This window comes from Typopeltis vanoorti, chromosome 21 (genome assembly GCF_054136105.1).
Source record: "Typopeltis vanoorti isolate ZY-2024b chromosome 21, IOZ_Tvanoo_1.0, whole genome shotgun sequence".
Classification (NCBI taxonomy): Eukaryota; Metazoa; Arthropoda; class Arachnida; order Uropygi; family Thelyphonidae; genus Typopeltis; species Typopeltis vanoorti.
In genome coordinates, this window is record NC_143569.1 from 94,159,871 (window position 1) to 94,187,823 (window position 27,953).

At 36.0% G+C, this 27,953-nt stretch overlaps 1 protein-coding gene across 1 annotated transcript; it reads right to left on the reverse strand.

The window, feature by feature from the left end:
* Window positions 1-55: 55 nt before the first annotated feature.
* LOC150095121 (NPC intracellular cholesterol transporter 2-like) lies at window positions 56-27,272 on the reverse strand. Its single transcript, XM_090411196.1, has 4 exons — window positions 27,171-27,272; window positions 10,353-10,478; window positions 1,608-1,813; window positions 56-142 (listed from the first exon to the last, which is right to left on the reverse strand). The coding sequence occupies exons 1-4, from the start codon at window positions 27,238-27,240 to the stop codon at window positions 56-58; spliced, it is 489 nt and encodes a 162-aa protein (XP_090267322.1). The 5' UTR covers window positions 27,241-27,272.
* Window positions 27,273-27,953: the final 681 nt, after the last annotated feature.

Below are 27,953 nucleotides of genomic sequence, written 5' to 3' on the forward strand. Positions count from 1 at the left end.
ATAGAGTACAACTAATTTTTGGAATTATTTGTCACAATTGAGTTTTCAAATATACTTACATAATTTGCACCGGGACCTCAAGACACGTGACAGATCTTTCTAGCTGTGTATCTAGTAGCACAAATCTTACAATGAGTGTTACCTAGGGAAGATGGGAAAGATTTAATGAGATTTCTCTGAAAATATTATACAGAATGAATTGAATAACTTTCGTCCTGTAATGATAACATGTACAATAATTACACATGTAGAAAAAAGTCCTAACACCTTTTATCCCCAAAGAGTGTAGACGACTCCGTTTTAGCCCTAACTTTCTGAAGATTGTTGGCCAGCCAATCACGTCTTTAGCCATCAGTGATAGCTGACATAAGGTTATCAATGATTTCATAGGCAACTTCTGCCATTCTCAACACTATATTATTGTCAGAAATAGTATGAATTGGGCAGTCGATCGTTTTTGAGTTATGGAGAAAATTCGAGCTTCTTGTAGAAAAAAAAATCTACTTGCCTGTGCCAAAGATCGACTAGCTAGATAACCAGCTTGGAAATAAAAAAAACTGAACAACGTTTGTCTATGTGGCGACTAGAATGGAAATTATAGCAGTCTTTTCTCTGGGAGTTTAGCATTATGGAGGCAAGCACCTCGTTATATTTTATATTAAAAAAATCAGCTAACGCCCTTTTATTCCCGTATAGGGAGTAGGCGAGGCCGTTTTAGCCCTATCTAACTTTTGGAAACTGAGTGATAAGCCAATGAGAGATAGCTGGCCCAAGGCTATCACTAATTAAGCAGCTCGCAGTGAAGATAGTTTCAACAAGTGCTGCCTTCTCGTGGTCCTTAACTCTAACACAATATTTTTAATGTCCGAAATAGTGTGGATTCTACTGTCGATTTTCTTGAGTTTACGGGATGAAAAACCCGAGTTTCAGGGAGAAAAAGCCCACTTGCCCGTACCAGAGATCGGCTAACTCGGGAACCGATTGAAAAAAGGCTTAGTAAAAGTTCTAGTCGGCGACTAGACTTATCTGTGCAAAATGACATCATTTCAGTTAATCTTTGGGTGAATGGATTCAAATTATGGAATCCCAGTTGCTAATTTCAATCCGTCATTATCAGTAGATTTTTTTTTTTTTTTTGAAAAAGACAGAAGATGACATGGATTGACGTTGTCTATCTTGTTATTACACTTATTGGACAACTTGATCTATCAATATTTATAAAGTGCAGTTAGTTTTGTCATTGTTTGCATGCAACCATTCTGCTGGCATTATGCCAAGTATGAATTAGCTGGATAAGGTTTGAGTTTATAGTACATGCTTAATACTTCAAAAGTTATGGAATTTTGTTTATTAATTGCATATTCTAGTATTCCAAAATTGATGAAATACGAAGTCTCTTCAATAAGCATTCAAATTGAATACGTGACTGCATAAGAATTCAGAGTTTAGTTTATTCCAAATAAGCTCCCTTTCGGGTAAAGGTTCTTCGTCAGCAAGAAATACCCATTTCAACTACGGAAAAATTAAGTAGAAGAATACGATGACGCAGTCAGTAATAATTTGTCATTAAAAAAAAAGAAAAAAGGAAAAAAAAATTATATACTTACTGTTGGAAATGCACGTAAAACGTTGAATTTCGAGATGTGCGAATATACTTCTCCTTTTTTTAAACCCCCTGTAGATATACAAGTTTCACCTTTATGAGAAGTGATGCTTGGACATCCTGGTTTTTTACCACCGTAGGGTAAAGCAAAATCGTCAAATTTCCCATACACCCTGAATTCGATATTTTTGCTCATATTTTCTGTTGCCTCTGAAATAATAATAATAAATTTTAGCTCAAATATTCTACTACTATTCAGTTAATGGCATTAATTTATTATAAAATATTGCACACTTTAACTACTTAATGTATACGTACACCAAAAGATGGACGATTAGATGATACTTCAATATTTATTGCACTAAAATTGGAAAATTGATTTTAAAGAGAAATCGGGAACATATTTTTTTAAATTTATTTTTTAAAAAGGATATCGAAGCTAATATACCTAATACTTCTTTTATGATAGTAACATCTTTCAAAATAAAAACTTATTTCTCAGACGACCTTGCTGATTATTTTAAACAGTAGAAAATAAAATAAAATCCTCGACCGTTGGCACTCCTTTAATCTCCATCTATCCAATTTCTACTTTTCCTAATAGGCAAGGCCCTTCCTAAAGGCCCAGTGAGATTTTAGTGTTCAGTATTCCAGCCGACTTTTCCTTTTAACTGCACCGATCTAAGTGGTAGAGATGGTGCTAAGGCATTTGTTATCACCAGCCATCTTACACCAATTATTCACATACTTACCAGAATATCGCATAATCCTCACCACTCTTTAATCGTTCGTAATCTCATCATCATCATCATTAGGGAATCACCATTTCCAGATATGGATGTTGTTTGTCTTCTGGGCAACACGCACCACAACCTATTGCTTCCATGGAATAATATATACATCGTCACTCTTCCAAGTGTTGTCTGGCATTATAAAAAAAAAAAAATTAAAAAAAGCTAGATGGGAAGATTTTCGTGAGTTTTATGTCTCATTTCCTTGGTTGGATTACTGTTTTCAGTCTTCTGATCCAAAGATTTGTTGGCATGGCAATATTCATTCTCCATTCCACTCTACATTCTCATCTCATAATCTAAGCCTTTTAATCAATATCAATTATATCTGAACTGGCTTTCATGGAACTCTTCATATGTCTTTTCTGCTTATGCTTATGCTCAAAATATTGCAAGAAAATTATCAAGCACCCCCCCTCCCCCCGTGATGATATCTTAAAAAAATTGGAAACCTGTATTGTGTCCAACTGGCATTCATAATTTCCAGTCCCTTTGCCAAAACTACTGATTGGAACTTTGTTCAACTTTGCTTCCTCCGTTTTTGCACTCAAATGATTCTTACCAAACCAATCTCAGTAAATATCTCAATATTATTCCAAACTTGCAATATTCAAAATCTCCCTTGATTTTTCTTTAAGAAGAGCAATAGATCAGACTTCTGTACAATTCTTCTTGTTCATCAGCCATTTTCTGTCCCCTGCTGGACGAAGGACTCTCCCAGAGTCCTCTATTCATTCCTATCTTGAGCCTTTCTATGTCACCTGAATTCTATCTCTTTAATCTCATCCTCCCATCTTCTCTTTGGTCTTCTATAGCTTTATTTCCATCTCTAGGATACCATTCTGATATCAACTTTGTCCATATTTGAGTTACTTCTTGCAATATGACCTGCCCACTGCCATTTGGATCTTTTAATGGCAGTTATAATGTCTCCCACCCTACCCTGAGCTCTGACCCAAGTGTTGTGCTTTCCATCTAGAACAGTAATACCGAGTAATGATCTTTCCATTTTCCTCAAGGTAATCCTAAATTTGTTGGTCAATTTTTTAGTCGAAGTCCACGTTTCACTTCCATATGTCATGACCGGCAGTATACAACTGCAGAATATTTTTATTTTAAGGCAGATTGGGATGTTTCTTTTGAGCGCTTCACAGTGTTTTCTCAAGGCTATCCAACCAACTTAAATTCTACTTGTAGTTTCTACTTTATAGTACCCTATCAGTTCTCATACATTGTTCAAACTCGATTGAGTTAATGAAATGGTAACTAAGATGATACGTCATTCTTGTATTGCAGATGTCTTCGTGTGTTCTGTAACTGGTTTGTCAAGAGGAAAACCCTTCGACCTTCATTTTTAGACTGTGAATAAATTTCGCTCAGTTGAAAAAAGCTTCGAGAATAATATTGTTTGACGGGATTCTAAAGCAGGTTTTTGCACGCAAAAGGATGTTGTTGGATGTTGCAACCAAGCCCGCAAAGTCCTTGAACGGGAGGAGAGAAAATTTAAGTTTCCCCATAGATGAAATGACTCCTTCGTTATTCGGCTTAAACAAGATGTGGAAAGAATTATTTCCAATATTCCCCTGGTCTCCTTAATTTTTAGAACCAAAATAAAATAATTCTAAAATTGTGAATATTTTGTATACTAATGGAAATCATTCTGGGATAAAATCAGAAGACAAACCTTGGTGTTAGAACGAAAGAGGATATGTAAATTTTTAAATTTTAACAAAAATATTTTGTGGTTTGGAAATTTATCTATTGAAATTTCAGGCTTAAGGAACATGTGCCAATCATGATAACGAAACATGCAACTGGACATTGTGGACTGTCAAAATGCCTCAGTTGAACACTATGACTGATATTTTCTCATTATGTTAATAGAAAATTGGTTTAATATTTAAAAATTATCGGAGCTGATGCAACTATTCTCTCATCAAACAATCAGGAGTTTTCTAGTAATAGCAGATTAGTTGACTTGGTTTTATTCTGACATCACCCAATATAATCTTCATAGATACACCACGCAAAGAATATCGGTTGACACACACGCAAGCTTCTTCGGTTACTTGTGCATCAAATCTCTGAAACTTTTTCAGATCCATTTCACAAAACATGCTTTGTTCCACCATAAACGATGACCATTTTACTATGTAAGGGGACATAATTTGATCAGCTATGATCAGATAACGCAAATGTTATTATCTGAATTTCCTGAAATTACATACTGCAGATTTTTCTTGTAAAGGTGACACGTGTGCACTTCACTGTTCACTGCCAGAACAGAATGAAGGAAATAGGGATATGACAAGAAACGGCAAGGTTGTACATGAAAATTGTGAGAGTGTGAATGTAGAAAGTGTGAATGATAGTATAAATGGTTTCTCAGAGAACAAAAAAGATGAGATAGATGCATTGAGTGAGATCGCGTTGTTGAATAGTGCGATAGAAAGAGCAAAACAGCAGCTAGAGTGCATGAACAAAAGTAGACTGAATGAACCAACCAATAATAAAAGGTATGACAGGAAAAATAGACGTATGAATGTGAACATGAACAAAATGAAGGATAGAGTGCTGTATGGAGACTCGTTAGTACGAGGTGTGTTAGTAGAGGATTTGACAAAATCGTACCAACCTGGTGCGACCATAAAGGACGTAACTGAGTCTATTAGAGAGCAAAAGGAAAGGGTGAAAGAAATGATTGTTGTGGCAGGTACGAATGATTTGAAAGGAGATAAAATGGAAATGATAGAAGACCTGAATGAATTGTTTGAGGTAGCAAAAGAAAAGAGTGAGAGAGTTAGAATGATTAGTCTTTTTCCACGGTGTGACAGTGAAATGTTTAAAAGGAGGGCCATAATTGCGAATGACTTTATGCGTGGGCTATGTATGACGCGTGGTGTGGAATTTGTGGATGTGTGGAGTGAGTTTGATGGGCGAAAGGATCTATATAAGATGGATGGCTTGCACTTGAATGGTTACGGTGTAAGAAGACTTGAAAAAGTGTTGCTGCATGTAGTGGATGTGCAAATTCAGGGAAACTAGATTTATTAAGGGGGGGGAGTAGAGATACAGTCCTTATGGAGGCAGTTGAATGTAAGAATGAATATAATATGCCAGAGCAAATAAGGACAACAAATCTGAGTGGGATAGTTAATATAAGGCATCAAGGTAGGGTTGGGGCTAATGGGGGTCTTAAATTCATGTACACTAATACTAGGAGTATTAGGAACAAGAAGGAAGAGTTTTTGGCCATGGTTGGCACTTCCAGACCACAGGTTATAGGTATTAGTGAAACATGGCTGACTGTAGATGATATAACTAGTGGGATTGAATGTGATGGGTATAGTGTGTTCAGGAATGACAGAGAGAATAAAATGGGGGGAGGAGTATTGTTGATGATAGCTGATGAGCTCCAGCCAAGGAGAATAGAAGTTGAATTGCAGGATAGAGAAAAGAGCACATTTGAGGCCATTTGGTGTGAGATTGTGGCTAGCAGAACTAAATATACAATTGGGTGCTGCTATAGACCAGGTGATGGAAAAGATGATGGTGACAGTATGCACAAGCAAATAGAAGAATTGACCTAGTAATTACATCTGAGGATTTGGCTGTAACAAATATGACCACATTGCCACCAATCGGTGAGAGTGATCATAGGGTCTTAACTTGAGAGGTGGCTAAAGGTGTAGAATTTTCAATTAAGACAGGGTACATGTGGAATTATCGGGCTGGAAAGTATGACAAGCTTAGGAGTTTGATTGGTTCAGTGCCATGGCATGTACAACTGCAAGGACTAGAAGTTGATAGTGCATGGGAGGTAGTTAAGAAGTGCTTGCATGAAGCAATGGCTGACTGTATACCTAGAGTCCGAATAATAAATCAAGTAGGGGTTAAATGGATGAATAACACCATTAAGCTTGAGTTGCAAAAAAAGAAACAACTATGGAGGGAATTTAAGGAGAAGGGTGACCGGCAGGCACATGAACGGTATAAAGCGCAGGCCAGAAGGGTGACGAGTGTGGTAAGAAAAGCAAAAAAGGATTACGAAAGAACATTGGCCATGCAGGCTAAAGAGAATCCTAAACAGTTTTTTAGATATGTAGCAAGTAAAAGGAAAAATGTACATGGCAGATTGATTTTAAAGAATGCCGATGGTAGGGAGGTAACTGAATCAGTTGAGATAGTTGAGTTACTGAGTGAGCACTTTGCAAAAATATATCATCCAGGTGGTGACATTGCAGAAACGAATAAACCAGTAGATTATACGGGAATTGTGGTTAATGAAGTGGAGGTGAGTAGTCTATTGCATAACCTCAATGTCAATACATCTGTGGGATTGGATAGTATACCAGCTCGTGTTGTACGAGAAGCAGCTAAAGAATTGTCACTAACTTTGACCATTTTGTTTAATTTGAGTCTCGGGTCTGGGTTAGTCCCGAGCGGGTGGAAAGAGGGGAAAATAGTTCCACTGCATAAAGATGGTTCCAAGACTGCTGTTGTAAATTACCGACCGATTAGCATATCAGGAATCATTGTCAAGGTCTTAGAGAAATTAGTCAAGAAAAGAATACAGGATTGGATAGATGAAAATGGGATATTGTATGGGGGACAACATGGTTTTGTGAAGGGTAGATCATGCCTCAGTAACTTGCTCACGTTTTATAACACAGTGACGGCTGAACTGGATAGGGGGTAATGGGTTTACAGTGATACTACTGGACCTTGCCAAGGCCTTTGATAGGATACCACATGGAACCCTAATCAGTAAACTGGAGCAGATGGGTATAGATATAGGGTTGGTGAGATGGATAAGAGGGTGGTTGAAGGAGAGATATCAAAGAGTGGTTTATTCAGGACTGGAGTCTAAAAGACGTCTTGTGACTAGTGGAGTGCCACAGGGCTCTGTTCTTGGACCACTGCTTTTCAATTTGTTCATCAATGATATTGGAAAGGATCTGAGAGGAAGTGTTCACTTGTTTGCTGATGATGCAAAGTTGGGGAGAGCAATTGTGAGTACACAGGATGTCAAAATTTTACAGGATGATTTGGATAGTTTGGAGAACTGGGCTAGGAAAAATGGATGTCAATTTAATGTGGCAAAGTGTAAGGTTATGCACTTTGGGGTGAAAAGAATAGCAGCAGTATATCGCATTGGTGGAACCATACTCCAGGAGATTAATGAGGCCAGGGATTTGGGAGTGTTGGTGGATAGGGAATTGAAGTTTAGGGGGGCACATTGCAAAAGTAACTAAAACAGCTCACCAAATCACTTGGCTTCTGAAAAATACTTTAACATGCAGAGACGAACAAGTTGTTGTTCCTCTGTATCGAGCCTTGATAAGACCCCATCTGGACTTCTGTGCCCAGCTATGGGCACCAGGGTTTCTTCGTGATGGGGAGGAAGTGGAGAGGGTCCAGAGACGAGTGACCAAGATGATAGCAGGTCTGTGGAATGAACCTTATGAGAATAGGTTGAAGATTTGTGGGTTGCAGAAATTGGATGATAGGCGAAGGAGGGGTGATATGATTGAGACATTCAAATTACTGAAGGGTTTTTATAAGATTGATCCAGAAGATATTTTTGAAAATATGACTGGTGGTGGGAGGACTAGGGGCCATGCATGGAAGCTGGGCAAGAGCGTGGTTGACAAGGGTGTTAGAGCTAGGTTCTTTACTTGGAGAGTGGTAAATGAGTGGAATAAGCTTCCAGAGCTGTTGTGGGTGCTACGACCGTGAATGAGTTCAAGGCAAGGTATGATAGATACTGTGTCAATGTCGAATAGTTGTTCTTGACATGATGTTAGGGCCTCCCTCGATGAGTCTGTCGACTCCTTGGAGTTTCCCGGAACAATAATAATAATAATAATAATTCTATCAAACTCACCTGTCTCAGAACTTGATTTTCATTCTAAAATTCAACCAGAACCCACTCTGACTTTGTAATTTCAAATTTTAAAACTGCATTTAACATTGTGCTGTGGTTGTTTAATGTCATGCAAAGAAATCTAAGGACATGGTTCGAGCGTATTATCTTGCCTAGTTTTCTGACCAGTTGGTTTGTTTCACAGGACGGAGGATTCCACCATGTTTGTATGAGATCAGTTCACCCGCTTCAAATCCAAAATCGTTATAAATGATCATATCCTTGATGTCCCTTCTTCTCATGGGTACTGCTAATTTCGAGGTATGGCTGAAGCAACTAAGGCTATGAGGATAGTGGATTGCTCTCTGTTAATTGTGCATGTTTTTGTTTTTCTGGGCCTGTTTGTCTGTTCTGTGGGATAAAAATCCCAAGATTTTGGGAGAAAAACCCTTGCGACCTCTATATGAGACCTGCTAACTCACTTTCACTGCTAGGTAGGTGACATCTCTGTTCTCTCTGTCTAATCTGTAGGTCGAATCCCGCTTTATTATGGTCTTTAGGATTCATGTAGTCTTCATCGCTTGATAAGGCCATCACTCAACTTGTTGAATTAAAGTGGCATTAATTAAATTCATGTTTGGTCTCTGGAACGAGTTTAGATTATCTAACCTACAGCTAATTCCAAAAAAAAAAAAAAAAAAAACACGAATCGATTTCGGATGTTTTCCATCCAAAGGGTAAATGTTTTTGAAATGTATTTACACAGATGGAAGAAACAACCAAAATTACAGTAATCAGTAATGATTCGTTCCAGGTTATTGTTGATCTATCAACTTAAATCTTAGACTATAGTTGATATATTCTTCACCAGTATATTGTCTTGGTGTATCGCCGATGTGAGTTCTTCTCTGGATAACTCAGACCATAATGTAATTTAGATTTCTTTTCTGTACAAGTATTTATTGATACTCTCAGCCTCGTGTCATTTGACACGAGCTAACCGTGCTAATCAGTTGCAATATACACTAATATTTTCTATAATTAGTATGTTTTCAATTTCTTGATACAAATACTTTCCCTTATATACTGTATATCAATATAATGCATAAAAAAGATCAAGATCATTTGCCATTCCATGTTAAACTCCCGTTTGTTGTTTTCTTTGAACCTTAAAGAATTTTCGTAAGGTCTATCCATCTGGTTCCAGTTTTGAATTCAGATCATATTATGTTACCTACTTAAGATAAATCCTCCTTGCATAGCACAGTCGTATTTGAGAGAACTTTATAAGGGCTTTTCAACTAAAGGTGTGATAACCAGTATCATACAAAGATGGAAGGATTTCATTCTTAGTAAAAGAGACAAATCATCCAGAAAATAAACTTTGACAAACAGCATTTTATGGAGATAGGATTAACCGTCGTTTCATAGTATTAAGTTTATATGAAGCCAAGTCTCTTAGCTATGACGTTAAATTGAGCTTAACACATTAAGGGAAAGATAAAGATGAAGACTTCTCACTTCATTCCTTTCTTCGCGTCATGCATTGACATCAAAAGCATATCAACCCAGCATAGCGAGCTTGAAAAACAACATTGGCTTTCTAGTCTCGGTCGCATCGTCCATTATTCCAACCAAACAACCACCAACTTACATGCACTCTGTAGTTTGGAAGTTAGCATTCACCTACCGTATTTCTAATTATTATTATTATTACGTGACGTCTCCAAGGAACCAAAGACTCATCAAAGGAGGGCACTTACTATGCAACTCTCCGTCTCCACAACTTAATCCACCAGATACAGCGAAGTGCCACAACCATCATCTACATCAACGCCATCTACTACCGACCACCGCCATTTGTGTATACTCAAGGCAGATTTGCCTGTATGCGGGATGAAAAACCTGTTAAAGTAACTGATATAGCCACAAGAAAGAGCATACGTTACCTTCATAAATCTGCTACTAGCATGTTCTTTCTTGTGGTTATAACAGTTACTTTAATATCATTTTTGTTCTAGGTGTTTATCAGAGCTTTCCAGACCCCCTTCCCCCCGTAGTGGTCGAGGAATGAGAAATATAAATTACTTACTGAATGTGATATTGACATTGTGCGTCCTTCCCTTGATTAGCGGGCATAACTGCCTGTTTGAACACCCTGTGACATCGACCGTTTCATTTTCTGACATCATGTCACTGAAACCAGATTCTTCATCACCTAAAACAGAAGTAAGATCCTTATTATTCATTCTTCTGCAATAACAACTGAGTTTTTATTTTTATTAATAAAGATAAACTCCGGAGAGAAAAAAAAAAAACATCAAAAGGGATTATTGGCCTGCTGTAACTAGAAGCGACAGTGAGACGCGTCACGGATAAATTGGGAAATATATTTCGTCAGTAAAGCGAATTAAAAGTTTAAGAAGTTAGGTAGAAGCAGGGAAGGACAAAGAATATGTTATGAAGACTACTAAGAATTCTGATTTAATTTTGGAGCTCCATTTTTTTTTTTTTTAAATGTGGATTTAAAGAAAACAAATAAATACAAAGTTATTCAATTACATTATTGTCCTAATTTTAGGTGATCAATTTTTTAGTGTCATTTATTATTATCCCAGAAAATAAGGGATGTGCAAACGAAAATGGTTATTATTTTAATGTTAGTAAGTGTAAAGTTATGCACTTGGGCGTGATTTGATTTCCAGCGGCATAGCGGGGATTATGCTACAAGAAACTGAGGAGGCTAGGGATCTCGGCGTAATGGTGGATAGGAATTTGAAGTTCAAACATCATATAGCAAAAGTTGCAAATACAGCTCAGAGGATAATTGCGATGTTGAAGCGAACTTTGACATGTAAGGATAAAGATGTCATTTTGAATCTTTATAAGGCCTTGATAAAACCGCACTGGATTATTGTGTGAAGATTTGCTCTCCCGGATTCCATGTGGAAAGGCCGCAAAGAAAAGTTAAAGAGATTATTTCGAGATTATGGGATTGAGATTATAAGGATAGATTGCTAGTATGTGGATTACAGATTCTGAGACTTTTGAATGGGTGTTATAGGATATCGTCTGATGAAATTTTTCATTATATGGAAATTGGGAAAGAACACGGGGGGGGGCATCCAAGGAAGTTACGTTTGTTCGCAGTCAAGAAAGGGTTAAGAGCTTTTTTTTTTTTTTTTCTCACAAAGCAGCAAGTGAGTGGAATAGTTTACCTTTAGGGATAGTGAGTGTATCTGGTGTGAATGAATTTAAGGGAAGGTATGATAGCCGATTTGGGTGAGGTATGGCCTCTCTCTCTCGATGAGTCCTTGACTCCTTGGAGGCCTCAGATAATATACTAATAATAATTTCCTTTAAAAACTGCTTTGGATTGTTCGTCTGAAGATGTCTCTTCTCTTAACCTAAAATTGTTAACACTGTAGATAAAAGGAATTATTTTGGTGTCAAGAATATCAACTGGCGCTGCCGTTTCTGCCGACGTAACTGGAAAACAAACGCCTATCCTGTTCTGAGATGACCATGTACTTATTTATATAAAAAAAAGTTTGTTAAAAAACATATGAGAAGTTTTATAACTAAGAATTTTAAGATTAAGATTATTATTATATGCCACCTCCAGGGACTCATCGCGGGAAGACACTCTACTCTACTCCTCTACACACGTCTCACCGTCTCTCCTACTACTTAATTATCCAACGACACTGCCATCTACCGCCCATCACCACCAACACGAACACCAGTATTTTTTGTTTGTAAACTGCGTGTGTTCTCATGGCCGATTTCCCTGTACGCGGATGAAAAACCCGAGTTTCCGGAAGAAAAATTCCTTCTTATCTCCGTATAGATCGGCTGACTCACCTGCAATTGAAAAAGCCCATATAAAAATTCCTCTCGTCACGACGAGATTCGAAATTAGGACTTTTTCAATCGAAGGGCGCAATGTTCCACTGTTCTTCGAATTCGCATGTCATAAACCCTAACTCGTATAATTTTCTAAAATAATATGTATGAAGTTTTATGGTCGATTAAACATTTTACTTTCTTAAAAGAAAGTAAAAATAAACAAACAAAAAAATTCCTCTGACGGTCTGTATGTTTCGGTATATATCGTATAATATAATATGTTATATGATTATGACTTCCCAGTCAAATAAACTTGTAATGTATATGATCACAGGAAGAACTAAATACTATTACACCTAAAATTGCAAGTTTCAGTAACGCAATTGGAAGAACCAAGGTACGTTGTACCATTCGGTTGGAAAAGGCCTAAGTTTGATTATCGTCGTGACGAGAGAAATCTTTATATGGTTTATTTTCAATTGAAGGTGAGTTAGCCGATCTCATACGGAGGTAAGAGGCTTTTTTCTCCAGAAAACTCGGGTTTTTCAACTTGCTTAATTATTATTAATAATTTAATAAATTATTAATAAATTTTAATTAAAATTTAAAAATTATTAATAGTTTAAAAATAAATAAAGTGTTCTGTTGTTATTTTGAGACCTATTGGCAAAATTAAGTGATGTTTTCATAGACTGAGGGTCGATTACAAAATTGCTTTTTTCTCTGCAAGAATAAAAATACAAATTATTCAGTAACAAAACGTATTGAATTGAATAAAAAACATTTGTACCATATTTATGTTTTTTTCTTTTTGATGAATATAACCTTTGAGTATACTTTCAAAAGTTAACTTTTGATCGCATGCAACTTATTCTATTTCGCACAATTGTTAAGTCACATGACCATTTGTTGATGTCATTGCGTAACGTTTCACAAAACGTGAAACCACGGTAAGCAACGTTTGTTTCTTTTGGCATATATTATGCTAAATATGTCGTGAAAAAAAAATTCTGCTGTCAATCATTTCTGTGTATAACTTCTGTGTATAACTTCTGCGCTGAAGTTATACACAGAAAAGTTATACACTGAACATACATTTTTATTTATATGTTTAAATTTGCATTTTTCAGTTTAAAATTTTTTTTTAAAAATTAAAGATTTTCCACAACGGGAAATAATTGATTCACATAACGGTCGGCCAGAAGATATTTCGTTATGCAGTTTTCTATTCCTTGGTGGTAAGAAATATGGAAATATCAGTAGGTTGTTATTAATTCGTGGTGCTCATGATGAATAAACACAAAGACTGAAACTGAGGGGGAAAGGCTCAAAATAACAGATTTTAATTTATTGAGCGCGATTAAGAGAAAGTTCAAGAAAATACCATATTAATTTTATATTATTAAGTTATTCTTCAACAGTGCAATGCGCCGACTAATGTTAGTTCTTTGAACTGAAAACTTTCTGAAATTTTTTTATTTTGAATTACAGATTAATAGATCGTGCTGGAGTCGATATGCATAACTACATATAGTGGCCACTGAACTAGAAACTTTTATTTAATACTGTGTTGGACTTGTAGGCATGCGACTGACAATACCGATCTTCAATTCCCTGCGCATAGCGGTGAGATGTAGGTCAGAAACAGTCTTCATTAAGTACTTTGGTCAATTGCTGCACTCGGAGTTCTATTTGTCCGTACAAGCCTTCTCAGAAGACGGCGATCTCTTTCCTGACAGACTGTCTTAGGACCACTGATACGCCTCTTAGACAAGTAATGCGAGTTATTTTTCCACTGATTAAACACCAGGGATACCTGACCTTTTGAGATACCAATCAGCTCTGGTGATTACAAAATCGTGGCTCCAGCCAGCGGAGTCCCTCAATAAGCGCTCCAAAAGATCCTTTGTTTTTTCATTGTGAATCAATACTTAGTAATTGTTAGTCAAATGAAGCTTAACATATAATGTGTTAAGCTTCATGTTACTGTTAAGTTGATCTTATAATTTTTGTTCGAGGGAAACGAAGAGACAAAATTGTGTTTGTAAATGAATTAAATTGTAAGTGAATAGGTTTTCATCATCCCCATTGAAGAACGGCATGATGAACAGAATTCAGGCTGATTGTAGATTTTGAAACTTGCGATCTGTGAATACTGAAAGTATTTGTTGTGTGAGTAGGAAGAATGGAAAGCGCTGCCATCAGCAAAACTGAGAATAGGGTTTTTAGATCAGTGAGAGAAGGTCAGTTTATACACATATGAGCCAGAACATTTTACATCGTAACGGGTTGAGCTTGGGCCTCTTTTCCCCTGAGATAACCTCTTCAGCCCATCTTGGCATTGATTCCACTAGACCATAGAAGGTGTTCTGAGGTATTCTAGCACAACTAGACAGAATAACCGTATGTAGGTCAGCAAATGAGCTAAGAAGTGGTGCAGAGAATGCTGGGTTCCACATGATAGCACACATTTTTAATGGGAATCAGAAGAATTAGGTGGACAGAAGAACACATGGAAGTCTTGGATATGTTCCTCGAACTATGCTTGTACAATGCGAGTCTTGAGAATCTGGAATCCATCGGGCCATATTGTCACTATATGGGGCAATACCTGGTCCAAAACAATCCTCAGGTAAGAATTAGCTGTCAAGGTAGGGATGAGAGGACCCAGTGATATCTACGATAACGATCTCCAGGATGTTGCCACCATCTGGTTGGCTAGAAACAGGCTTGGTGATAATAATGTTTTGGCCTATAAATGTATATGAGGAATTGGCGAAATAACAGAGCTCTGAGGAACATCTACGTTAGTCGGAAAATCTAAAGGGAAAGAGAGAGACCACCATCTACTATTAGACGCACTGCACCTCCCGAGAGAAACTGTCAAGCCATGGCAAAGGGGAAAAAAAGGCGGATCATAACACGCTAGTTTGCTTAGAAGTCTTCAATATGTTCTGCAGCTGCTGAAGGCTTTTGTGTAGACTATGAATTTAGCTGCAGTTTGTCTCAGGCCACTAACCATGGGCTTTTTTTTTTTTCTCAGTTCTACCACCTAGCACATGTTTTGGAAAAATCAACAATATCTCAATCCAATGGAGCTTAGAGATCATCCAACATCGGCACTGCTATAGTGCCAAAGGACATGAGATTTTTAATAGCTAAGTGGAGGAATTCAACTAGAAATTAAACTGGGATGAGATTGTGATCTGAATTATAAAAAAGAGCAGTCATTTCAGAGGTTTATCTGATAGGCGGGTGAGTGGAGAAGATTGCAAGATTTTGCTCTAGAGATGAGTAATTTACAGCAACTACATCAAATTCTCTTTACAGTATGGTCAATGGAATTTTAAAAAGGAGCCAGTTTTTTTGTTTTGTTTTGACATTAAATTCACCAAAGAGGATTACTTCAGTGTTTAGAGCATTTGGATTCAAGCTTCAAGGATGATAAATCAAAGAGGTAATAATTATTTTCAGAACTACAGCGGTCAGCGAAAATACTTACGAAGCAAGGGAATGTTAAGTCACAAAAGCTCAAAATTAGGCATCAGGTACCACCCATCTGGTGGAGAAAATCATATACAGTGTAGTTTGGACAAGTAAGATGATTGTGACAGTAATTGGAGGGTTTCAATCAAAAACAGGGGATCAGCTGTCTGCAGGTAATGGTGAACATAATTTAGGTTAGCATTTATACAACGAATGGAATAGTGCATGTGAAGAATTTGTAAATTTGTTTTTGGGTATTTTTTAGGGAACTTTTTTTATATTAATTAAAATCATTAATAGCATTGAGCTAGCTATCTCTAATTGCCCATCCGTCTAATTTTCCTACGGCTTGCGAGATGCGATTCTCCCCAGAGGATTTAATTAATTTCATTATTATATAATTGACTAGCATGCTATCAACTAGACAAAAATTCAACGTTGTGACAAAATACACCAGAATAACTGATAAATTATCATTTGATGCACTGATTTAGGAGAAACGTGTGTACTTCTCCCCAAACTTTCCTCTGCACTACAGCAAACATCTAACAAAGTGATGTGACGTCATTCTACATACAAGATATCGTGACATAATAATAGCAATGAATATTATTCTTACTAATTCAAAGCCGAGATTGAATACAAAAGCCATACAAGGATGGATAGGATTAAAAAAAGGATTAGAAGCGGGCTCTTTTTTAATAATAATAATAATTTTCTCTTGATTATTATCACACTTGTATTACCTGAATAATACTAAACTTGCTTCAAAGCATAAAAATACCATCATATTTATTTTCACGTAAGTTGTATCCCAAATGCTACCATTGGCAGCAATTTTCATAGTAATGACGTCATCAATATTTGCATTTCAATAGCATTACAGAATACGAGTTTCATAGAGCCTTCATATTGAACACAATTTCCCCTTTTCGACTGAGTCTCAGATATCGAAGTCGTATTAATTTAAATCTCTGGATGTTAAAGGAATCGGAAATTTCCATTTATTTGAATGAACGCATTGTCCTTCAGGTAGTAGGACAACGCTCGCTTGGCAAAGCAAAATAAAGACCATTTTGCTTTGCCAAGAGAACGAAAAAAAAGGACACTAAACTTTACTTTATTGGTGAAATAGGGTGAATGCCCGTTTTATAGCGCGAGCCACATTGCCTGCTATACCACCCTGTTGGTCGATGTAGGTTTCTGGGACATAAAAACAAGTAAATAACACTTGGCGTCTTCCAAGAACAGCAAAATTAGAGCCAGGAGACGCGCCTCGAGCTGTTGCCCTCTACAGATCAAAGCAAACTTTCCTTATTACTGCACTGAATGGATAAAAAGAAAATGGTGGAGGGGGATAGATTGTATTATTGCATGTATTATTACTGAAAAATAATCCAGTTCTGGATATTTCCAGAACTGGATTATTATTATTATTATTTTTTTTTTATTTTTTATTATTTTTTTTAAAGCTAAGCTCTAATTTCTATGAAGTAAGATAAACTAATGCAAGTATCTTCAAAAAATCAATTATGATTAATCATAATAATGCAGCTAATTATATAAGTTTATTCCAAGCCTCCGTAGCGCAGTTGTTATACACGAAGCGCTTTGGTCGGAAAGACGTGGTTTCGATTCTTGTCAGTGACATGAACAACTTTATCTGGTGTCTTTGGACGAAAGGTGAATTAACTGGTCTCATACGGAGGGGGGGCTTCCCCGGAAGCTGGGGTTTTTCGTTCCTCAGAACAGGCAAACCAGCCGCGTGAACATATGCATCTACTGACATAGGATACATCGGGAGACATAGGGCCAACCACCTTATCCTCGAGGAGAAGAAAAAATGTCTATGAACTTTTTTTATAATCGTATTTTTCTCGATTTTTACTCCTTTGTCACGTAATGATTCCTCTCAATGAACTCACCCCATTTCGTTGTATTGAGAAGTACTTGCTTCACTTTTCAATTACCGGTGCCTTCATAAACAAAGCAAAATGGATTGAGTTCGGTCAGAATTATTGCTGAAACAGCTAAGAGGTCAATGTATTTATATCTATTAACATTCTCCTACTTTGTTTTGCAGAAGAAGAAAAAAAAATCCAAATCGCCAGTAAGGAAAAAACATAAATGCCTCGTTATGACACCAGATAACTCATTTTCAGGTAAAAAGTCCTTATAAGGCTAGATTGGATCAGATCTTGCCAACCAACCGAAGGACGTCATCGCTACTGTCTACGCTTTACACGCGTTAAATAGAGCAAAAAATGTAAAATATCCAAAGAGATATTGTTTTTTTATTCGCATTGGGATGCAATGAATCCTTTATGTTGGGTTGTTTTTTTTTTAACCTACAGTATACACGATCATTTTTGAGGACTGCATCTTGAATGTTGCAAAATTCTTCTGTAGATAGTCTGACATGGTTTGGCCTTGGGAATAAGCCATGATGCACGAGCCCATCTACATCAAATCTTGTACTGACTCAATGTTCTGCTCTGAATACTTGGGAACATTGTATGTTCTATTAAGTTTGCACCAAAACTCGATGCACATATGTGGTTTTGTTTGGAATAAAGCAAATGCTTCTGTTCACTTGTAATTTAGTCAAGCTAGCATCTTTTCTGATAGATGGTTAATAAATTCGGTATATCAAAAATTTCTATACCGAAAATCTTTCGTATGTTATGTAAATTAACAATATTAAGAATGCTTATAAAGTCTTTACACTGTTGACAATTTTTCTTCTTTTCTTTCGGTTACATAAAGATATCCGATTTTCTCCTTTGTTATGAGAACAGATTCTAAATATCTATATTTTACGTAGCTTTTTTGCTTGCTCTGTATGTTGCTAGTCATTTTTTCTGTATTTCTAAATTACTGGAAGCCACGCGGATATCAGTGCATGGGCAACGCAAAGAGGACCTTATTTACAAGCGATGTCTGTTGTTAAGTAACATCTGTTGTTCATTTTTTCCTGAAAAAAATGAGCAAAATCGACTATAGAACACATACTAAACACACAAAAAAAATTTAGTTGGGATTATTAACAGAAGAGGGCGGCAGTTGTCTTTCGTATTCTTGTATTGGTCTCGTCTTATGTATTCTGCCTGGTGATCGTATTAACCCGTTAACATACAAAGACGTCTGTGACACGTCTTTTGTTTATTGCACCAAAATTGATTTTGAATTTTGATTTCACATATAAATACAACCGAATATAGACGCTAGACAATCTTGTGCCTATTTCCTTTCAGCCGAGAAAAGTTGCCAACGGCGTATATCGGCTATTTCGTTTGCGTTTGCACAAATTCATCATTATTTTTCAAATAATGATGAATTTGATCCAGCAAATCACCCTCGCCCAAAAAATTGGCAGAAAAACGACCGCTTTCTTATTTTTAATTGGTACGTTAAAGGGTTAATAAACTCTGCTGCTTTTGGATAAGGAAAACAAACGAAGGATTTATTTTATATTTCAGTAAAGCCTTTTTTTTTTCTTCAAGTTTCATCAAAAACTTGACATGGGGTTCTTAGTTCGAGTGATTTTACGAAATTCAAGCATGTATGACAAAAAAATCAATTAAATTTGAATGCGTGGATACGCATTCAAATCCTGACATCACAAAAATAAATAAATAAAATATTTACCAATTCGAAATTTTCAAGAATTAGAAACAGTACTATTTAATCTGTTTATTTTAGCCGAATAATACCTGTACTAAAGCGCAGACGAAAATCTACCAGTTCATATTGGAGTCAGTTGTGTTTATTTCGGTGTGTGAGTATTGTAACTGTTGTAGCCATGAAAGAATTAGTACAAGACAGCAGCCATTCCCTATCCATACTTTCGTATATCATAAGAAGGTCAATACTCAGCAGGACTGTTTATTAATCTTGTGATTGTCTCAAGTTGTTTTTCATGTCCTTGCGATTGTCTCAAGTTGTTTTTCATGTCCTTGCGATTGTCTCAAGTTGCTTTTCATGGATAAACCAGATAGATCTATTAGAAGGACCTCCTCCCAAGGACATTTTGAGGAAAATATAACCAGGAAACCTGAAGGAAAGTTATGTTACTGATAACGGCATTTTTTCTTGCGTCAAATATTAGTACAGTACGTTGTTGCACAACGATTAGTACAGTATGTATGCTTAGGTAAGCAATATTAGTACAGTACGTTGTTGCACAACGATTAGTACAGTATGTATGCTTAGGTAAGCAATAGGGAGATACTACGTACAATTTACAAGTTATTTAAAACTTCCCTATATGTATGCGTATGCAGTTTTTCGAACATACTACTAGTAATCAACGTGTAGTGTAGTTCGTACTACAAGTAATCAATGTTTGGCGTTGCTTATTGGTTGCAAATACTAATGAATATGCTATATATAACAAGGTTTAACTTATTTGAATAAGGTTAATAAGATAAATATGTTAATATTTAATAAAATAATTCTCTTATTAATATATTTTAATGAAATTTAAATATTTATTATAAATGCAGTGATATTTATTAATATATTCATAAACTATTACATATATGCACTATTAACCCCTGGATTTCTGGGACAGAGGACAAGCATTATTTATTGACCAGCTGCATTGGGAAAATGGGTAAACATGGTCGTGACGAAATACATAAGAAATTGTGTTACATCCTCTATAGAGTCGGTCAAGTGCTACATGAAATAAGTAAAAGCAAAGTATGACATCGCAAACTAGTTGAAGTGTTACATGACTTGAATGATATACTTACAACTTTTCAAACCTGCTTGCAATATAGGACTTGATAAGTCCTATTTACAGAAAACTAAACGGACAAAACTGCTACTTGAAAGAATGTAAGAATTATATTAAAATGTGGCACAATATTATTAAAGTATGACACAATATTACGATAATTTTAATTAATAATTGTGGCGGTTGTCTCCTTTACGCTTATTGATCGTCATATTTTATCGTAACATTATATTATTAGAATTAAACACGTCAGCGATACTTCATTTTAGGAAGTTCCCTAATATACTGGCTTAAAGGGGCGACGCAAGAATGCTTTTCATCTTCCCCGTTATCTGTAGAGAACAGTGTAGGGATAAGGTGTTATTGAGCTATATAAAGCTCTGATCATGGCAGGAGGGTCATAATACTTTACATCCTTATAGTCCTTATAAGGACTGGCTTAAAGGGGAGAAGCAAGAATGCTTTTTATCTTCCTCGTTATTTGTAGAGGACAGTGTATGGATAAGGAGTTATTGAGCTATTAAAGCTCTGATCATGGCAGGAGGGTAACAGCAATAGCCGAGCCTCAGTTAGAACTTCATTGGCTACAGCATTGCCATCCATTACCCTCCAAGGTTATTAATCACCGCATCTCACGGTCGATTAAAAAGATCGTCTTGAAGTTCTCAATACTTTACAGTTCTTAAAAGAATTGGGCGATGGACTGATTCCTTGACTCTTTATCCCGTCATCTGAATGAAGATAATCTGTATGGATGGGGTGTTATTGAGCTAAAAGCTCTAGTCATGGCTGGGTAACGGCCATAGCCGAGCCTCAGTTAAAACTTCATTGGCTACAGCATTGCCATTTGTTACCCTGGAAGTTGTAAAAAAGACTTTTTATCTCGCTATCTCGGATCTTCTTCCTTCTCATACTTTACAACCATTAACATTAGCATTACTGACAGGATCGGTGAAGAATTATCCTTTATCTGTAATGAGAGTTGTTTGGGAATGGGAGATTGGTGAGCAATTAAGCTCGCCCTCTGAGGGCAGTTGTGTTAGTTATGATTAGTTGAGAGAAGAGTAGCCTTTGGTCTTTTGTGTTTGTAGTAATCAGTCTCATTGTAATTGACAGCTTGTACGATTAGTGATCTTGAATGCGAACATGAGTTCACCAAGATTTATTCTGCAAGATTACGAAGAAAGGAGGAGATGTATGGAATGCTGGTTTCTCGGTGAATCTTTGAATTTCTGATGAACAACGGTGCATCCAGGATCATCCTAAGGCATTTATTTTGAATTCTCTGTAGTTTTGAAATGATCTTGAAGTGTGACTCCATGCTGGTGAGGCGTAGGTAATGACTGGACGTATTACCATCCGGTAAAGAAACAATTTATTGTGTAGGTTCAATTTGCTCTTGCGGTTGATCAATGGGTAGAGCTGTGCTATTACTTTGGGAGATTTGGAGCTAATGAGATTGATGTGCTTGTTAAAAAGGAGTTTTTTTATCCATTAATACCCCAAGATATTTAGTCTCTGATTGCCAAGGCATCTTATGACCAGAGAGCAGGATGTCTTCTTTAATGCAGACCCTTCTTGAAAACAACATAGCTTTTGAGGGGGTTCACTTCAATCCTCCAGTTGGTGAACCGGTTTGCTAGCTCATTGATACTTCCTTGGAGTCTAGTGATTGCTAGGCGAGGGCTGAGCGATCTAGCTAGAATAGCGGTGTCGTCGGCATAAAGGGCCGTAGTAGTTATTCTTGAATTGAGAGGAATATCTGCCATGTAAGTTATGAAAAGTATTGGGGCCAGAAGAGAACCCTAATGTACTCCCGCCAGAATTTTGCGCCTTGATGACACAATTCCATTGAGTTTTACTTGCATGTATCTTTCATTAAGATATGAATATATGAGTTTCACTAATTTAATTGGGATATTGTTTTCAATTAGTTTAAAGATAAGGCCTTGATGCCAGACCTTATCAAAGGCCTTGGCAACATCCAAAAATACAGCAGCAGTGTGAAGGTGCCAGTTAAAACCATGAGTGATATGTTCTGTTAGTCGGTGAATTTGCTGCACTGTGCTGTGAGCTTTTGCGAAACCCGAATTGCTCATTTGGGATTATTTTCTGTTTGTCCACTGCTGATTGTAATCTTGATAGGATGACCTTTTCTATTACTTTGCCATGACAGGAAAAGAAGACTGATAGGCCTGTAGCTATGGGGAAGTCGTGGGTTATTACCAGGATTTTTCAGAGGTATAATGTCCGCGATTTTCCAATTTGTGGGAACGTACTGGAATCTTAAAATAAAATTGGTAATATTAACTAGATGAATTATAGCTTTCCGTGCGAGTAGCTTTATTATTCTATTGGTAATGCCGCCAGGTCCAGGAGTCTTTTTATTCTTCAGCTGGGAAATGATATTTATTATTTCTGTTGGAGATGTGGGGTTGATGGTTTCTGAATCATCCTTAGGCTGTCTTAGTGCATTTCTAACTTTACGATGAACTTTGTAAATAAGATTGATATTTAAGTTTGCATAAGATGGGCTGTATTGATTTTCCAGAGTGTCAATTAGGGATGCTACTTTTTCTTCATCTGAGTGTGCAATTACGAGATTGGTCTTCAAAGGGCTCATACTTTACAAAGTCCTTATAAGGACTGGCTTAAAGGGGCGAAGCATTATTGCTTTTCATATTCCCCGTTGTCTGTAGAGGACAGTGTAAGGATAAGGTGTTATTGAACTATAAATATAAAGCTCTGATCATGGCAAGAGGGTAACAGCAATAGCAGAGCCACAGTTAGAACTTCATTGGCTACAGCATTGCCATCCATTACCCTCCAAGGGTACTAATTTTAGTCGCCTCGTACGACATGCATTAGCTACATTGGTGCTATTCTTATCCCGGCAACCACACGGGGATATATATATATATATATATATATCATATATATATATATATATATATATATATATATATATATATATATTATATATATATAAATATATATATATATATATATATATATATATATATATATATATCATATATATATATATATATATATATATATATATATATATATATATATATATATATATATATATATATCATACTTCATACTTTACAAGTTCTTAAAAGAACTGGGCGATGGACTGAGTCCTTGACTCTTTATCCCGTTATCTTAATGAAGATAATCTGTGTGGATGGAGTGTTATTGAGCTAAAAAGCTCTAGTCATGGCAAGAGGGTAACAGCAATAGCCGAGCCTCAGTTAAAACTTCATTGGCTACAGCATTGCCATTTGTTACCCTGGAAGTCCTAAAAAGGGCTTTCTATTACTATCATACTTTACAAATCTTAGTACAATGTTTATATTTTATTATGATGTAAAATAATTAATGGTGTATAAACTTTATTTTTTAAAAATTAAAATTCTTAAAATATTTTAAAGATGAACTGATTAAGTTAAAAGTATATTTAAGTTACAATATTGTTTTATTATATACTGTGAATATGAGCCTGTGTAGCTCAGCGGATGTGGCATTTGCACACCACGGCGCTTGGCCGCACGAATGTCGACTTGGTTTCGACTCTAGTCGGCGACTAGAGGAAATTTTTCTAAGGTTTTTTTCGACCGGTTTCCGAGTTAGTCGATCTCTGGCACGGGCAAGCGGGTTTTTGGTCCCGTAAACTCAAGAAAATCGACCGTAGAATCCCACATTAGTTCAGACATAAAATATATTGTTTTGGGATTAGGGACCACGAGATGGTGGCACATTTGAGCCGTCTCTCTTCACAGTGTACCGTTTAATTAGTGATAGCCTTGGGCCATCTATCTCTGAGTGGGTACCAGTGGAGATTGAACTGCCCACTCAGTCTCTAAAAGTTAGATAGGGCTAAATACCCTCGCCTACTCCCCGTATACGGGAATAAAAAGGCGTTAGCTGATTTTTTTTTTTTTATTGTTTTATAAAATTAAAATCAATTAACTACACTAAATGCGCATACATAATATCCATCTCAAAGTAAGTAACAAAAACACATTTATCTCATAGAGACTTCTACTTAAAAAAAAAAAAAAATCGATGGTATCATTCGCTTGGCATGATAGATTTCTTGTTCAGCTCGGCAGAAGAACTTATGATTATTACAAAGTATATAGATATGATTAAATATGATTAGAGTTAGGCCTTATACGTCTAAATTATACTGTTTGGATGTTGTTTAATAAATTATTTTTTAATTGTTATTTTGTAGCTTTGAAAACGATTTTCCTTAATTCATTTGACTTATTTTAAAATAATATTTCCTGCTGAATGATTGAAAAATAAATTCATGCATTTCTCAATTAAATAAACTTTTGAAGTGCTAGAAATTCTGTTTTTATGATCGTCTGCTTGCATATAACGCTAAACAAAAACCACTGGTATAGGGCAGACGACAAGAAATTAAGTAAACCAGTTTCAAGACCGATTTATGAATAATTTGGAACAGCGTATGGGGATGGGAGGAATAATTTTTATAAATATTTGTGGGTGAATGGCCTTTGTGGTTCATCGTTACCCAGTGGAGTATACTTTAGGAGAGTCCTGTTTTAGGTGAAGGCACAGCAGTTAAAAAAAAGAAAAATAAGTAGACAATGTAACAATCCTTCATAAATGAGAACTTTATAACCATTAACCAATAATAAAGAAATAATACCTTCCTGAGAAAGAGAATCAATACGGAAAAGCCTCTTTCCTGAGAATTACCTGGGATTTTCCTTAGCGTGCAAATCCTGTGGTTGGCCTGAATAACACAGCCTGTTCCTGTGTGCCAAGTTTAATACAAATTATACCTTCTCATAAAGCCTCACGGCATCTTAATAAACTATCCCAGAGTATTGGTTCTCACCTGAACATAGGACACAAGTTCCAGACCACGGCCGTATAGCGAATCAGTCTTTTTTTTCTCCCGTGTTGATGCATGTAATAGTTTAAAAATATTTTTAATCAGTCATATATGTGTAACTGACGCAAATAAAGCATTTAGTTATGTCATATACGCGAACGAAAAATTTAGAATAATCATCATAAACGAATAGTTATTCTGAATAGCATGGCATGAGGGAACTCGACAATCAGTTTGGTCATGAATCTACCCCATTAAAAGTATTTCAATTTGACAATAAGATTGTCATCTTTACAGATAACGGTAGTATCAACTAGAGTAGCACTTTTCACATCACCAAGACGCTTCTAAAATGTCAAATATAATTAATAAAAATAACTAGTGTATTTGCAAATTATCCACAAATAGAGCCCAAAAGTGTATTTTTCCGTTCTCCTTGGCAAATAACTCCTGATGGTTTAATCAATTCCAATCAGGTTCTGAATAGTACCTTGTGTTCTAAGATCCTTTTAGAATTTTGGTAGTACAATCCCAACAAAACGACCAAGATATATATTTTCGCTTTGTAATAACTAAATAAAGTAAAAGATTTTAATATTATTATTATCCGACGTCGATGGAGTCAAAAACACTCATCGCTGATGGTCCCACTGTCACACACAGCTCATCATGCCGCGCCTTAAATGCATTCACCATCTTTGTAGTCTCAGGCAACGTATTCCAATCATCCACCAATCTCCATGGAAAATCGTACTTCTCACTCTCCAGATGACCTCTTTGTTCATGTCTTAATTGTATCTCTCGCCCTCCTCTTATCCGCCAGTTTCTGCAATTTGCACTTCCTCAATCTGTCTTCATACTAAATATTTCAGAGACCAGATATCACCTTAGACAATCGTCTCTGGACTCTTCCAAATATCTCTTCATCCTTTGGAAAACAGGGCAACCATATCTGTGCACAGTAGTCCATATGTGGCCTGATCAAAGCCTTATACAATGGAACCACGACAGCCTTACTACACGTCAGTTTCTTTCGCATATTGTCATAATCCGCTGTACTGTCTTTGCAAATTTAGCAAAGTGTTCCCATAATATTGACTATAATATGTTTATGCAAAAGAAATTTTAGATATTTCTCAAATAATTATTGTCTGAAGTCATACTATATATATATATATATATATTTTTAATGCAATATTAATGCGAAGCGATAAGGAATAGCTTGGTGCCTGTTTGCGCTCCTGCCTCAGCAATAGATAGATAGATTAAGAATATTTCAGATTCAATGGGTCCATTTTAGATTCATTTAGAAGCAATGATACCAGTTTTCTTTGAAAGAGAAATAACATTAAGAATAGTGGAAAATAGCACGTTATCAATGCACCCTTCTAAGCAGTAACTTTAATGTCCTGATCACTATTTCAAAACGAGGACATTTTTTTGTCTGTTACGCCACATTCACCTTAAGAGAGGTCAGTAACTGGCTGCAGGAGGATGGTTAAATGCTACTGCAATTCATATTTTAAAAAGGAAGCTGTGCAATTGTAACTAGTACCGATAACGTTCATTGTACTGTCTTTGACCTGGCCTAGATATAAAATTGATTTTGATAAGAAAACTATTTTATTATTATTATTTTTTAAATAAATAAACTAAATACGTCTGTTATTAATGGCCGACATAGAATGAAATCAGTAAGCGAAAGTTATCGTGGAAACATAAATCAATGATAAACTCGTTTCAGTATCGCGTGATACTGGAGTTAAGTCGTCTGCTTTTTATTTATTTATTTTTTTTAACGTATCAGAGATGTGGAAAGTGACAATTCAGTTTATGAATAACGTTTGATTTACTAAAAGAAATACTGCCACTGTAATTCTTATTCCTTATATATGTAAACAATTTAATCAACATCAAAATTAGAGCTTATTGTAATATTGAAAACATGCACTTACATCTGTGTACGATAGCCGGTTCTCCTCCTGCATAAGCTAAACACAAGGTGACAACTAAAACGCGTAGCATGTTAGATCGGCGGCTGATCACCTGCCTGCCCACAAACGACCTACGTACACTTAGAGTTCGAACAACCGACTGAGAACCGGTCTCCGATGTGTGCTTATTATTGTATGGAAAAATAATGAAGTAGGCCAACCAGCCAATAGTTAGAAACCCCTTAGCTATAACTACACACACATACACACATGGAAAACAATAATAGGGGGGAAAGAACAGAAAAAAAATTAAAATAAAGCCGGCAGTAGACTCTATATCATGATAAAAGTAAAAATAAATACACCAAAGAAATAATCCACTATTGTTTAATACGTCTGTTTTTAGAATCTGATTGGAAGTAATTTCCGTATCGGTTACCGATATCATTCAGGTGATGAATATAATTAGGAGACTTTAATTATTATTATTATTATTATTATTATTATTATTATTATTATTATTATTATTATTATTATTATTATTATTATTATTATTATTAAGAGTATACGAAAGTTATCGTGGAAACATAAACCAATGATAAACTCGTTTCAGTATCGTGTGATACTGGAGTTAAGTCGTCTGCTTTTTTTAAGTCGTCTGCTTAATTTTATGAGATTTTATGAGTAAAAATCTCATAAAATCTCATTATATTATTATATGATGTTATTATTAATACATTAATTTTCTTCTCTTCTTCAAGGGGGGGGGTGCTATTGATCTGGAAAAATCGATTATTTTAAAAC